General features: G+C 38.1%; 1 protein-coding gene across 1 annotated transcript; it reads left to right on the top strand.

The window, feature by feature from the left end:
• The first annotated feature begins 8218 nt into the window (after nt 1-8218).
• On the top strand, nt 8219-12787 carry LOC141343766 (tripartite motif-containing protein 16-like). Its single transcript, XM_073848407.1, has 6 exons — nt 8219-8820; nt 9154-9249; nt 9349-9582; nt 11399-11558; nt 11677-11724; nt 11953-12787. The coding sequence occupies exons 1-6, from the start codon at nt 8242-8244 to the stop codon at nt 12480-12482; spliced, it is 1647 nt and encodes a 548-aa protein (XP_073704508.1). The 5' UTR covers nt 8219-8241; the 3' UTR covers nt 12483-12787.
• The last annotated feature ends 322 nt before the right edge of the window (nt 12788-13109 follow it).

The following is a 13109-nucleotide window of genomic DNA, read 5'->3' as shown; positions in this document are numbered from 1 at the left end:
ACTTTACATGTCTGTGTTCTGCTCCGTCTCTGAGCGCATACACTTTTAAAAACACAACATCAAAGAAACATTAATAAATCTCATTTTATGAAAGTCCTGTCACATGATTTTGCTGATTTGCGCACCACTGCGCAATAATCGTTTCATCTCCATTACTGTATTTTCATGATCGTTTGAAGCCGAAAACAAAATCAAAACTGAATTTGGATTCATTGCACAGCCCTAGGCTTTGTTCAAAAGCTTGTGTTTTCAGGCTCCCAAAACAGAGTTGTTGAAGACACCTGATGTTCACAAACAGAATCACTGAAGGAGAAAATCATTTTTTAGGTTGTCATTACAGTGGACTGAAAACAAAAATACTGAGGAAGAACTACTTTTTTTTCTTTAGTGCAACACAAAAGGACATGTGTTGAGGAATTGTGCTGTTTCAGTCAGTGAATGACATTTGAAAAACCACAAACAGCATCAGAACAATCTTTTGAAACTTCATGTGAAAAACAGACTGAATGCTGATCTGATTCGAGCTCAATGACTGACAATGGCAGTGTTTTTGTGTGAACGTGGATGTGATTGATAACAGACAGAGACTCATTGATTACAATAATGAAGGTTTGTTCCTCAGTAAATGGATCCATACTGCCGTCTGACGCGGGTCTGTGATAAACGCTGATGCTTCATTGCGCTGCTCTCCTCTGACCCTCCACTAATGAGCAGATAGTTATTCTTCAGCGATCAATAACGCTCACATCGCATCTGATATTAGTTTCTATGAGCCTTTGACCTGTGATTGGCTGATCGTTGCTCAGCTGCTGCCAAATTGAGATTTATACATCATCTGAAAGCTGAATAAATAAGTTTCTATTTTTGTAGTATTGGTCAATATTGGGTCGAGATACAATTATTTGAAAATCTAGAATCTGAGGGTGCATAAAAATCTAAATTTTGAGAAAATCGCCTTTAAAGTTGTGCAAATGAAGTTCTTAGCAATGCATATTACTAATCAAAAATTAAGTTTTGATATATTTATAGTAGGAAATTTACAAAATATCTTCATGGAACATGATCTTTACTTAATATTCTAATGTTTTTTGACATATAAAAAAAATTGATAATTTTGACCCATAAAATGTATTTTTGGCCATTGCTACAAAAATACCAGTGCTACTTAAATTAAAATGTATTTAGATATCAACTTGATTATTTTTAAAAACATAAACTATTAAACAAGAAAAACACACACTTAATTTAAATAAAAAGAGAAAATATAAAAATTAATTCTAATTGATAATATTAATGGAAAAAAAACATGACCTGTGAAATACTTGCGTTTCTCTCAGATTCTGAAAGTGAAGTGCATGTACAAAGTGCATGAATATTTTCTTAGTTTAACCTTTTAACTGTAAAAACACCATTTTTGAACATAGACATGAAAGTGCACTATCCAAACTTAAATTGTTTATAATTCATGAACAAATGCATTTTCTAATATGATTTTGAAGTGCCACTTCCATGGTAATGCAGTGTCAGATTTTAAAATGGGTTTCAAAGGATGGATTTTGAGGTTTAAAACTTTAAATTGATCATTTAATGTATGATCATTTCTAAAACATGATAGGGAAAAATGCAACAAAAATATATTTTAGATAACAAAGGTCAGAACTCTTGTTATGATGTAGATTTTGAGGTGCACTCTCGCATAAATTAAGGCGAGGCACTATTTAATTGAATATGCGCTAATTTGCATACATTTCTAGTACAAAAATCTAAACACTGGATGAAGTCAGTTTCTAAATTCTTGTTTGATTTTTTTTGACATATTAGAGTCAAATGTTTTTACAGAGGGGATTATGGGTCTTATTTCGTCACTCCATAATTCAGTAAAAACAGCACAGACAGGAAACACTATATTTTTTTTATCATTTTTGGGGGAATAAAATGTTGTATAAAATCAAGCAAATTCTATATGAACTAATCCCTCTGTAAAAACCTTCAGGATATAGACAGGGATACAAATGTAAAGTGTGGTGTGTGTAAGAGCTGCTGAAGTGGAGATTTATGGCTCAGTGAAGGAGAAAAAACTCTTGGCCTTTATTGACACAAATAGATAAAGTGCTATAAAAGAAACACTTAACAGTGTATTTTGGGTGTTTTCTGTCCATTAGTCTAAAAAAACACTTCATGAAAAACCAAAAAGCCCAAAATCTCAAACTTAATAGGTGCATGAAAAAACAGTGTATTTGCCTGCAGTGTCACCCCTCAATCTATTTCTGTTCCATAATTTGTAACAAAAAGCAGGGGTAAAATATCTATTTAGGAAGAGTCTTAGACCTTTCCAATGATATATAGTTTGTCATTAGAATAGGATTTAATGGTAATATAGTAAAGTAATTTAGGCGTCCCTCTGAGGGACTCTTTATTGATGCTTTTCAACAAAAGACAAAGAAAAAAAACATTAAATTAACATTTGCAATTGCAAACAAATTCCGAATTGTGAGAGAAATGAGATTACATTCCAATCAGTCTGTATTTTATTAATTGATGAATTCTGCTGTGAATGAACAGGGAAGCTGCAGTAATCAGAAGCTGGTCTTCAGAGGAAGTGAACGCCACTGGCGTCACCAAGCAGGAAATGAGCATGTGTGTCTGTGATCTCAGACAGGAAGCAGCGCAGGCCTCGCTCTTACCCAACGTCCTGTGAGCTGATAGAGAAGAGGAAGTGGGGAGGAAAGAGGAAGCAGCGTCCATGTGACGCATCACATCCTGTCTATCTGACTGCTTGTTGGCGTCACGTGAGGGGTTTTCTCACACACACACACACACACACACACACACACACACACACACACACACACACACACACACATCCTAACTAGTGATGGCCTGGATACACTGCAGAAGTTATTAATTACTTCAGTTATCAAGTATTTGTTCAGTACTGAGAATGTTTAGTAAAAATATATATTATTATACTATTTTCCAGCTAACAGGGAACGTTCTCAAAACATTCTATCAAGGTTGTTCATCATATTGCACAAACCATTACCATAAAAACATTTACATTTGCATATTTTGTACATATTTAAATATTTGCTTATATTTCTTTTGTACACAGAGCAGATGAATCTAACGTTTTTCTTTATTGTTTTTTGCTTGAGGTGAATTGATCTTGTTTTAAGGAGGTTTCCATATCTTTGCAGTGTGTGTGTGTGTGTGTGTGTGTGTGTGTGTGTGTGTGTGTGTGTGTGTGTGTGTGTGTGTGTGTGTGTGTGTGTGTGTGTGTGTGTGTGTGTGTGTGTGTGTGTGTGTGTGTGTGTGTGTGTGTGTTTTGGACATGAGTGACCTGACCCCCGTTCAGCAGCTTGCTGTTATTCATCACACTTGAAAAAGCCAGGGGTCTGACCCTTAACCCTTGACCTTTGACCTCAGACACATTGTCCCAGTGCTGCTGATGAAAGAGAGACTGACAGAGACACCACAAAAAACACTATTATGGCAACTCGGAAGAATACGCCGTGGTCAAACGAGGAGGTGCAGACAGCGGGTGTGTGTCGCGTAGATTACGTCACGGCAGTTTCCTGCAGCGTCGCTATGACAACCAGGTACTATTGTGGAGGTACAGGTACAACTTTTACACAGTGGAAAACCAAACCGAGTCGAGTCGAGTCGAGCCGAGGCGAGCTGGTACTGTGTAGTGGAAAAGCGCCATTAGGGTATGTCGAAAAACTCCCATCTCATTTTCTCCTCCAACTTGTGGTTTACAAAGTGAACGTGCAAAAAAGATCAAACACCCATTTTAAAAAAAGGTTAAAACAGCGATATAGGACGATTTTGAAGTTGGAGGAGAAAATCCGTCTTGAAGCGGAGTACACACAGTTCATGTAGCGCTAGGCCAAGATGACCGTTTGCAGTTAAAAAGTATATAAATTGTAATTTTTTACTGGCTGGAATAATTTAAAGCCCTTTGAAGCTGCATTTAAACTGCATTTTGGAAGTTCATACTCAGGGCACCATAGAAGTCCACTATATGGAGAGAAATCCTGAAATGTTTTCCTCAAGAAACATAATTTCTTCACGATTGAAGAAAGACATGAACATCTTGGATGACACTGGGCCTCATTCATGAAACTTGCGTAAATATACAAGCAAATTCTGAGCAATTTACATGCAAAACCAGACCTTCCCGAAAACTCTTTTCTGGATTCACAAACGCTTCATAAACGTACAATTTGATTGTTAAACATGTATGTCAATGAACTCCAATCATAAATTCAATAAATAGGGCACACATGCACGCTCATTCACAATTAATTAGGGATGTGCAATAATCTAAATTCAGTTTCGATTTCGGCTTCAAACGATCATGAAAATGCATTAATGAAGATGAAACGATTATTGCTCCCCATTCTGCCCCTTTCCAGTGGTGCGCTTTTGCTCCTCCATAAAAGCCTAATTTCAGATGCAAATCAGCAAAATCATGTAACGTGACTTTCATAAAACAGTGCTTTATTTATTAATGTTTATTTGATGTTGTGTTTTTAAAAGTGTATGCACGCCTAAACGCTCAAATACATGCAAAAATATTTCAAAATGAGGCGTTTGGTGATTATTGATGTAAACCCTTGTCAGTTGTGTCTTAAATGATCATAAACAGTTGAGAATGAAAATATGTGTGTAACAGTAGATTGGATCTGTGTGGCTCTTAAAGCACCAAAAATAATATTCCTTCTGCCGTCTCTGTGCTTAATATTAATAATGCATAAAAATACAAAGAGAAAAATCACTCGCTGCTCTTGAATGAAGCACTTTTGTATAAGATTCTTTTAATAAGAAACAAAGCATGTTTAATTTCTGTAGTAGGATGTTAGACTACTTTAGACCTGCATATGAGTATTCAGTATTTTTTTTTTCCCAAAAAAATATTTTTTTATTTGTATCTTTTTTTCTGTTGTATTGCTATCTTTAAATTAATCAGTAATATAAAGTTTTGGACCCAGTCATAATGGTGTTAAATAATCGTGATTACAATATTGACCAAAATAATCGTGATTATAATTTTTGCCGTAACCGAGCAGCCCTACAATTAATAATAATAATTCATTACATTTATAAAGTCACTCAAATCGCTTTACACTGTCAAGGGCAGAGGTGAGACCAAGTCATTTGTTTTGGAAGTCTCAGTCAAGACGAGCAAGTCCAAGTCCTTAACTTTAAGCTTTAAGTCCTAAACAAGTCATTAATGCTGTTTGCCCAAATTAGTGTCTCTGTATTAATAAGTACAGTAAATTTAAAGTCAGTAAGTCTATAGTAGCCCACCACACACCAGATTACTGGTGGAGAGGAGACAGAGTCATGAAGCCAATCAGTAGATATGGGGATGATTAGAAAGCCATGATGGTCAGAGGCCAATGGCACATTTGGCCAAGATGCTGAGGTCACACCTCTACTCTTTTTAAAAGACATCCTGGGATTTTTTATGATCACAGAGAGTCAGGACCTTAGCTTAACGGTGCTTTTTGACAGTATAGTATCCCCATCACTATACTGCAGCGCTAGGACCCACACAGACCACAGGGTGAGCATCCCCTGCTGGACTCACTAACACCTCTTCCAGCAGCACCTAGTTTTCCCAGGAGGTCTCCCATCCAGGTACTGACCAGGCTCAACCCTGCTTAGCTTCAGTGGGCGATCAGTCTTGGGCTACAGGGTGATATGGCTGCCGAAAAATTTGCATAATCCCCACCTGTGAATTACAGCTACGTAAAATACGTGTCTAGGAACGCAGTGGAATATCTGGTCTGCTTTCTCAGGTTTGGCTCCAGTATATTGCATAAATGAAAATAAAATAGGCATAACAACCCTGTAAAAAGTTTTCACCAGTTTCAACTTAACTTAAGTTTAGCAGCTGCCTTAAAATGTTAAGTTAAATCAACTTAAGTCATTTAAACTCACAAGTTAAATCAACTAATCTTTATTTTAATAAGTTTAAATGACTTGTAGTTTTAAGCTGATTTAACTTAAAAATTTAAGGCAGCTGCTGAACTTAGGTTTTTAAGTTAAATCTGGTGAAAACTTTTTACAGTGAATAAATATTAAATTAATATGTGTCATCCAAGTTTTTAGTCGGCTGCAAAAAATGTCAGGCGCTCTTTTGAAAACAGCCAGCTGGTGGCGCATGAGAATGCTTTGGTGGCACAGCATTTTTCCAGCTGAAATGCTTTGGTTGCTATGATTTGGAATATCCATCACGGCAACGTATTACATCTCATTTTACGCCCCATGTTGTAGGGAGCAGGTGTACATTTCTTTCATACTAACGAACATTTTGAAAATACAAACGTTTTCACGAATTCAAAGGTTTACATCAGAACAGCTTTATGAACGACTTACACAAAAATTAGTTCTGCTCGTGTTTCATGAATGAGGCCCACTCTGTGAAAATGCACATTATTTAATGTTATATCTGCTCTGAGCCACCTCAGTTGTCCCATACAATCTTACATTTCTACCTGCACCTTGGTCTGTCAGAAATGCAATTTCGCTCTTCTGTATACTGTGTATGTGGAAGAGTGACAATAAAGTTGAGTATAGTAATACTGATTAATTTTTTTACCTTGTGGGGACATTTTTGATCCCTATGAGGAAACAAGCTTGTGAATCACACAGAATAAAGTGTTTTGAGAATGTAAAAATGCCTGTAGTTTTGTGACCACAAACACACACCCAGAGCAGTGGGCAGCCAATCCCAGTTCTGAGACTCAAACCTGTGACCTTCGGGTTACAAATCCCACTATGCCCGTCTTGATAACCCATGGTGCAATTGTAAGAATTATGTTCTTTGATTTCTCAAGTGCATTCAACACCATCCAGCTGGAATTGCTGGGTGAAAAGATGAGGAGGATGTAAGTTGCAGAGGATAGAGTCGGAGCTTGATTACAGTATGTGCGGTTCCAAAATTGTGTTTCGGATACTGTATTGTGTAGTACAGCAGCCCCACAGGGAACTATTCTGTTGCCTTTCCTCTTTAGTCTGTCTACATCTGACTTTCAATACATCTCTAACACCTTGTTTTCTTCAGACTTAGGCAGATGACTCAGCTGTTGTGGGCAAAGAAACCGTCATTGACTTTAGGAGGATGGGGCTCAAACCAGATCCAGTCTCCTTTACGGGAAATACATGGTCTCCAACTATAAGTACCTCAAAGTACAGCTGGATAACAAACTGAACTGGTACAGTCACAAAATGTCAGCATCCATCCACTCATACAGGTTTGTGCTGAGGGGCAGAGAATATGTCCTAGTCATTCAAGGTTGTTACAGAAGGGACGTAACATTTTTGTTATCTTCTACGGAAACGAGGCTTACATGCATATAATTGGGATGTTCCCCTTAGTCACATTTAATGTTACTGTGGGGTCCCTATTGAAAGCACCACAGCCACTGAACTGTCACAAGATTTGGCGATACAGGTGCTGGCAAGCAGGACTATGGTTAGACAGATACAGTCACAAGGTGTAACCTTCCCAACACTCCAAGTAATGAACCGAGCAATGAACCTCTGCAGTAGGACCTACCTGAGTAGTTATAGAATTACTGCCAATGCAGGGTCCAACAGAAAGTATTCAGGATTACCCAAATGGAATCACTTATAAAGGCTCCTAGTACCTAGTACAGGGGCAGATGTAACAGGCATACAATTCAAATACTGGACCAGGTGCCAGGCTGCTCCGTTAAGTCCGACTGCCGTAGGTTGCTGGAGGAACTCTAGACAGGGTTTACCAACTGGGGAACTCTTTAGATATGCTGAAAAGGCGTTTACATCCCCTCATAGTAGAAAATTGCCACACAAGTGAGACTCAGAGCCAGTTCTCTTGCCTATTACCTGTTTGTACCAACACACAGGAGGAAACTAGCTCAACCTGGACATTGTAAAAAAAAATCTCACAAGGACTGGTGACCCATACTTGGAATCTGGGCTATGCATTTAACCCATCCAAGTGCACACACACACACACACACACACACACACACACACACACACACCTTGAACACTGTGAAACTAAACTCAGCAGGAATGAGGTTCTACAGGAGCAGAAATGAGGAACCTGCTCACAGACAAACCTGTTTTACACACGTCACTTAAACGCAGTACCAGGAAAGTATTTAAACTCATCAGTTCAGGTAAAGAGAAACTAAAGTATACTTGAGCTGTTGTGTGTTTATGTCTCTGTATTCAAGCAGTAAAATGGCAGAAGCCAGAATTTCAGTGGATCAGAAAGAGTTCTTGTGTTCAGTGTGTCTGGATCTCCTGAAGGATCCAGTGGCCATTCCCTGTGGACACAGTTACTGTAAGAGCTGTATTACAGACTGCTGGGATCAGGAGGATCAGATGAGAGTCTACAGCTGCCCTCAGTGCAGACAGACCTTCAGTCCAAGACCTGCTTTAGCTAGAAACACCATGCTGGCTGAAGTGGTGGAGAAACTGAAGAAGACCAAACTTACTGCTGACTGTTACGCTGGAGCTGGAGATGTGGAGTGTGACGTCTGTACTGGAAGAAAATACAAAGCCGTCAAGTCCTGTCTGGTGTGTCTGGAGTCTTACTGTCAAACTCATTTTGAGCGTCATGAGGAGTTTCGCTCAGGAAAACCACACAATGTGACTGAAGCCACTGGACGACTGCAGGAGATGATCTGCCAGAAACATGAGAAGATCCTTGAGGTTTTCTGTCGCACTGATCAGAAATGTATATGTATGCTGTGTACGATTATTGAACATAAAAACCACGACATTGTATCAGCTGCAGATCAGAGGACAGAGAAACAGGTATTTAAAACTAATAATCAAGTTAATACTCAGTGATCCAATAGTCTGTTTATTTTCTGTGTAGAGCCGCATCTTAATTACACAGAACACAGAAACACTGTCAGTGTGAAGCTCTACGTCTGTGTTAGTTTCACTTTTATAATACTTACACATGCAGTGTGAAGCATTCCTTATGTTTCATGATAATAAGATGATTGTACCGATCATCACTTCTGAAGTTTGAATCTACAGCCATTAGTTATCAGCTCCACTTTTACTGGATTCATCTGTTCAGATGATGATTTAGTGTCAGTAGTTTTCTGTGACATTCACTATCATCTGTTTGTCCTGCAGAAGCAGCTGAAGGAGACGCAGAAGACGTTCCAGCAGAGAATCCAGCAGAGAGAGAAAGATGTTCAGCAGCTGAGAGAGGCTGTGGAGTCTCATAAGGTGAGTCTGGAGAAGAAGAGAAGTTTGTCTCAGTCTCAGTTCAGACTCTCTTGTCTCTTTCAGTCCCACTGAAGCCTGAATCACTGTGTGTCCTAACAGCGCTCTGCACAGACAGCAGTGGAGGACAGTGAGAGGATCTTTACTGAGCTCATCCGCTCCATTGAGAGAAGCCGCTCTGAGCTGATACGGCTGATCAGAGATCAGGAAAAGCGAGCAGTGAGTCGAGCTGAAGGACGACTGGAGCGACTGGAGCAGGAGATCAATGATCTGAGGAGGAGAGACGCTGAGCTGGAGCAGCTTTCACACACACAGGATCACATCCAGTTCCTGCAGGTAACAGAGATCTAGAAGAACAGGATCATAGTGGACTTGAGACAGATCCTGCTGTGACACCAGACTCACAGAGAAACATTTCATCAGTGTCTTATTATATAATCATCAGTCAGACTCTCATCTGATCATCTTCTGAAGAAAGAGACGCTGCTTAAAAATGGCATTCAGCTCTGGAAATCTCTTAGGAATCATTTCTCTCAGCTCTTTCATCTGGAAGATATATTTAGCTGTCAAACACCACTAGCGCCACCGACAGTTCAAAACTTCACCAACATTTGAACAATTTTGAGGATTGTTCATCACAAACCTGATAAAACTGATTTTTATTTGCCTAAATTTGACCATGAGGACCCCAAACATGAAGTGAGGCTGTATATTCAGCCTGGTCTCATTGGTTATTCGTAGGTATTTATATGTAACGTTTAGAGGCACAAAACATACCTTTTTGTAAATTTTAATTGATGCTAAAACATAAAATGTAGACATTTAAAATGTAAAAATAGCTACATATTTTTATCTAAAAAACTAAAAAATATTTACGTTTCTTTCATTTCATTAAGATATTCATATCAATGCCTTTTTATCATTTTATTAATATGCGATTTAGATTTCAGACGAAATCTACACCCAAACCTAAACCTAGCGATTATAAAAGGATATAAAACCTAACTGACCAAAATATATAGGGAAATGACCATTTTAGTAACAATATAGCATAAAAATATTTTTTATAGTCACTAATCCTACTCCTACATCTAAACCTAACGTTAACCATAACTCTCTCAGCACAGTAATAAAGAAGAACATGACAGACAGAAAAGTCCAATCACAATCATTTATTTATTGCAAAAATGTCAACAGACGTACCAAAAAATAATCCAAATGACGATGCCTTTGTAGCTGCAGTCCTCTCTGGCGGAATACAGTAGGTTTGTTTGAGGTTGTCGAAGAAAACGCCTTTTGTGTCCCACTACGGCAAACTAAGTTATTTTTAAACGATTGGTTAAACGATTGCAGAAATGTTATTTATTTTAAGGGTTTAAAGTGTAAATTAGTCTTGTTTAACATCATGTAGACCTATTCTTGAAAACAAGCTGGCAACAGAAATCACACAGAACAGAATGAAATGTTATAATTTCATATTAAGTAAATGATTAAACTATTTAATAATGCAATTAAAAACAATGCCATTGGTATGACAACTAAAAACAGCAATAATAATTACATTTATTCATTATTCATAAGGATTTGTTTTTATGTGTAGTGAAAACGTCAGTATTGGATGTTAAAATGCTAAAAATACGTAAGTATTTGTACGTTTAGATGCTGTAAATACGTCAGTATTGTATGTTTTAGTGTTTGAAAAAATGTAAGTAAATGTACGTTTTGTAAAACCACATTTTACGTAAAATACATACGAATTATCATGAGATCACGTTGGTATATTAACAATGTTTCAGTGTCTCTAAAGTTATAAATCATGGTCAATCTAATCGTAGCCTTTGAGCTGCTTTTCTTGAGAAAATCTATTCAACTCTACAATGAGACTCCATTGATGTGCTTGAGCTGTTAGATGGACATTTATGTTCTAAGCAGATGTTTTATCATCCAAACTATTTCCTAGAAAGTTGACATATAGTGTAAGTGTCAAATACTAGATTCTGTAGCTCTAATGTGATATAATGAATATGAGAAGAATGAAGCTGATGCTGTGAAAGTGCTGGATTGAGTTACTAAAGATCAGTCAAATCTGATGTTGGTGCAGGTTATTGGGTGAAGTGTGGAGCTGATGAGTTTTGATTTCTGTTCTCTGTAGAGTTTCCAGTCTCTCTCAGCACCTCCTGAATCTACAGACGGAAATGATGATCTCTTCAGTTCTCTCTTCTCTTTTGATGGTCTGAGAGAATCTGTCCATCAGCTGAGAGACAAACTGGAGGATTTCTGCAAAGAGGAGCTCAAGAAGATCTCAGACAGAGGTAAAGTCCTGGAGATTGATCATCATCTCATATCATGGAGAACATCATATTAGAAATGTCTTAGGAATGGATGCAGGATCATGAGAATCACACTGTTCATGTCTGTTGATTTCCACAGTCACATCCACCAACATTGATCTCTGGACCAGGAAGGACTTCCTACAATGTAAGTCAGTAAGAAAACAAGCAGAAAAACTCACTGAGTGTGTTCATGTTCTTCTTGTAGAAGGTGGAAGAAGAGTTTTCTAATTGATAATGTAAATGATGATTTGCACAGGATATCTGGTCATCTGTACTGAGACACTGATGATACACTGAACATGAAGAGTTCAACTTCATGAAAAGATCAAACAGATTCATAATTCCTCATTCTGATGTGTTTTATCTCCATCAGATTCCCATCAGCTCACTCTGGATCTGAATACAGTGAATAAACGCCTCCGTCTGTCTGAGAGCAACAGAGTGATTACTTACACTCTCACAGATCAGCCGTATCCTGATCATCCAGACAGATTTGATGCATGGTTTCAGGTGTTGTGTAGAGAGAGTGTGTGTGGACGCTGTTACTGGGAGCTGGAGTGGAGTGGAGATGATTCTGGTTATGTGTTTATATCAGTGTCATATAAGAGCATCAGCAGGAAGGGAACAGGTGTTGAGTGTTGGTTTGGATATAATGATCAGTCCTGGAGTTTGTTCTGCTGTCCCTCCAGATACTCATTCAAACACAATAACATAGAGACTGATCTCCCTGTAAAGTCCATCATTGGTAGAATAGGAGTGTTTGTGGATCACAGTGCAGGAACTCTGTCCTTCTACAGCGTCTCTGACACAATGAGCCTCATCCACACAGTCCACACCACATTCACTCAGCCGCTCTATCCTGGGTTTTTTGTTTATAATGGATCATCAGTCAAACTGTGTTGATGAATCAGAATAGACTGATGAGAGATTCTACCCATAATGCTTTGAGCTGATGATGAATCAGTGACAGTGAGTCTTTTGTTTTCTCTTCATGACATTAATACTGCAGCTGAACTTCTGTCAGTGAAATAACATGAATTTATGCATTTAATTATGCATGCGTTTAAATGTTAGTCGTGGAATTAGTTTTTATTTTTAGATCTTGTTAATAATTTCTGTTACAACATGTAAATGACAAAATTTCAAGCTGTTATTGTACATATTTTTTCTACATGCAATTTTTAAAATGCTTAATATAAGAAAGATTATTTAGCCTGGCATTAAATAATGAACTAGTGTGTGTGTGTGTGTGTGTGTGTGTGTGTGTGTGTGTGTGTGTGTGTGTGTGTACCTGGTATTCATCACGTTATAGGGACCAAATGTCCCCACAAGGTCAAAATCTACTGGTATTACTATCCTTGTGGGGACATTTGGTCCCTATAACATTTCTCAGGTCCCCATGAGGAAACAGGCTTATAAATCATGCACAATGAGTTTTTTTGAGGAAGTAAAAGTGTGCACAATCTCCTGTGAGGGCTAGGTTTAGGTGTAGGGTAGGTGTAGGGCCATAGAAAGTACGGTTTGTACAGT

This window comes from Garra rufa, chromosome 10 (assembly GCF_049309525.1).
Source record: "Garra rufa chromosome 10, GarRuf1.0, whole genome shotgun sequence".
Lineage (NCBI taxonomy): Eukaryota > Metazoa > Chordata > Actinopteri > Cypriniformes > Cyprinidae > Garra > Garra rufa.
The sequence above is the reverse complement of the archived record's forward strand: the minus strand, read 5'-3'. Positions and strand labels throughout refer to the sequence as shown.